Source organism: Antechinus flavipes, chromosome 1 (assembly GCF_016432865.1).
Source record: "Antechinus flavipes isolate AdamAnt ecotype Samford, QLD, Australia chromosome 1, AdamAnt_v2, whole genome shotgun sequence".
Classification (NCBI taxonomy): Eukaryota; Metazoa; Chordata; class Mammalia; order Dasyuromorphia; family Dasyuridae; genus Antechinus; species Antechinus flavipes.
In genome coordinates this window covers 579,043,571-579,046,196 of record NC_067398.1, presented here as the reverse complement: position 1 = coordinate 579,046,196, position 2,626 = coordinate 579,043,571, and the positions used below count along the sequence as shown (strand labels likewise).

The following is a 2,626-nucleotide window of genomic DNA, read 5'->3' as shown; positions in this document are numbered from 1 at the left end:
GTTGACAAGTCCTTAGTACTTAGTAGAGTTCTACGAGTTGACACCTGTTCTACAGGATTCACACCTACAATGATGTACTTCTACTAGAGTATATAAGAGCTAAGAGGTCTGGGAGGAAGCACAAAGGCAAAGCTCCAGAGCCTCTGGTGGCTGAACTGTCTCCTTCACTCTCTACTGAGCCTAGAGAGAAAACTGAACATTCCATAAACGTATCTGTTTATATATGTAAATATATAGGTTTGTGAATGATAGTAGCCATCTCTAGAGTGGAGCGGAGAAGGAAAGAACAAAAACAAAGAACTGTTAGGTTTTTTTTTTTTTGTTTTTTTTTTTTTTTTTTTTTTTTTTTTAATAGCTCATCGTTGTTTTTCGTGCCGGACCACCGATTCTACCCCGTCATGGCCGACAAGATAGACATGTCCTTGGACGACATCATTAAACTCAACAGGAGCCAGCGTAGCGGATGCGGCGGGTACCGGGACCGAGACCGAGGTCGGGCTGGAGCCCAGGGCGGCCGCGACGGTGGAGACGCGCAGGAGGCAGCCCGCGTAAGCAGAGGCGGGGGCCCCATCCGGAACAGACGGACCATGGCCCGCGGAGGCGCCCGGGGCCGCGGCAGGAACCGACCCGCGCCCTACAGCCGACCCAAGAGGCTTCCACCCAAGAGTCAGCCCGACGTGTTCCCCAGTGACTTTGGAGGCGGGCCCGCAGCTGAGACCGGGACCAAGTTGCTGATCTCCAATTTGGATTGCGGGGTCTCGGATGCCGATATTCAGCAACTCTTTGCTGCATTTGGAACTCTGAAGAAGGCAGCTGTGCATTATGATCGGTCCGGCGGAAGCTTAGGAACAGCAGATGTTCACTTTGAGCGAAAAGCCGATGCTCTGAAGGCCATGAAACACTATGATGGTGTCACCATGAACGTCCAGCTTGTTCTAGCACAGACTCGGAAACAACGAAGAGGCGCTCGGAGGGTAAATAGAGGTGGAATGACCGGAACCCGTGGCTCTGGAGGCGGCACCCGGAGAGGCGGCCCTGGACGCAAGCGAGGACCACAAGCAGGAGCTGGAAGAAATTCCAAACAACAGCTTTCCAGAGAAGAACTAGATGCCCAACTGGATGCTTATAAAGCCATGATTGAATTCGAGTTAAACTAGCCAGCATATTCCCTGCATGGAACAGGACTCACGATTCTGCTTCTTTCCCCTTTTTGCTGGAAGAGGACTGTGGCTCCGATATGCTTTCCTATAGCTTTGACTATGTAGGAGGCCCGAGGAAAAGAGCTGTTCTCCTCTTTCCCTTACTTGTTGGTCTGGGAATAACGGGAGCTGGAGGCTCAGCAGGACTAGGACTGGCTGTCCATTCCTACACTAGACTTTCAAACCAACTGACTGACAATGTTCAGGCCCTCTCCAGTGCTATCAATGACCTCCAGGATCAGATCGATAGTTTAGTTGAAGTGGTCTTGAAAATAGACCAGACCTGGACTTCCTCAAAGCCAAGCTAGGAGGGATATGCTTAGCCCTCCAGGAACGCTTTTGCTTCTGTGCAAACAAATCTGGTATTAGAAGGGACAAAACTAGGAGACTCCAGGAAGATTGGATTAAGGGGCGCCAAGAACTGTCTGATAACCCTCTTTGCAGTGGGCTCCATGGGATCCTCCCTTCTCTTCTTTGATTCCCTGGGCCCTTAATTGGCTTTCTTTTCCTTTGGTCTTTTGGACCCTGGGCCTTCTGGAAAGTTACATCCTTTGTCAAATCCCGAATAGATAGTGCACTGGCAAAACCCATCGACATACACTCTCACCGCCTTGAGACTGGTGATGACCCTCTTGATACTCATATGAGCAACCAAAATTTCTGAAAAACATCGAGACCTGGTTAGCCAATGACGGGTAAGATTCCTCAAGGATTAGCCAACCTAAGCCAGGAAGAGCTGTTTTTGTACATCCTTCCTATGACGGGTAAGGCTTCTCCCCATAGGGACAACCTAAGCCAGGCACAGGTCGGGAAATGAAAACTTCTATACTGGATGCTCTTTATCAATACAAAAAGAGGGATCTGTGGGGGCCAACACTAATCTACGGGTGAAGGCCACATTCCTAAGAATACTTTCACCTTGGAGAGGCAGACATCTAGGCGCCTTCTAATCCCTTCCTGGAGCTTCCTACTCACCAAAGACCCCTAGCCAACTTGTCCTTTGGCGGCCAGGAAACTAACCCTTTGTCCAGGGCCCCCTCTGCACTGAGTTTGCCCGACCCCTACCTCCTTTCTTCTTGCTAGAAATACTCGTACTTTTGCCCACAATAAACGAGAATTGATCAAAAAGCCTGTCTTGTCTTCATTTTATGGGTTTCTTCTCCCTTGCCCCTTCTCTTTTCTTTCAGGGTCCACTCTCTGGTCCCGCGGGTCGGGACAATTCGACCAAAGATAGTATTGACTATCCTTTTATTGAGAGGATAAAAGAGGTTTCCCATCCACATTTGGAACTTTGAAAAGGATTTTGACATTTCATTGCTTTTTCTTCATGCTCTGAATCAAATCTTAGCATTGACTTTTTGAAAAATTAGCTAGTAGTAAATAGTTGAAGTTTCATGTTCAGTCATATGATGGAAATGTTTCTTTTG

The 2,626-nt window shown here is 48.4% G+C and overlaps 1 protein-coding gene across 1 annotated transcript; it reads left to right on the top strand.

The window, feature by feature from the left end:
• The first annotated feature begins 338 nt into the window (after positions 1-338).
• On the top strand, positions 339-2,357 carry LOC127538129 (THO complex subunit 4-like). The gene has a single exon (XM_051961736.1). The coding sequence runs from the start codon at positions 399-401 to the stop codon at positions 1,155-1,157; it is 759 nt and encodes a 252-aa protein (XP_051817696.1). The 5' UTR covers positions 339-398; the 3' UTR covers positions 1,158-2,357.
• Positions 2,358-2,626: the final 269 nt, after the last annotated feature.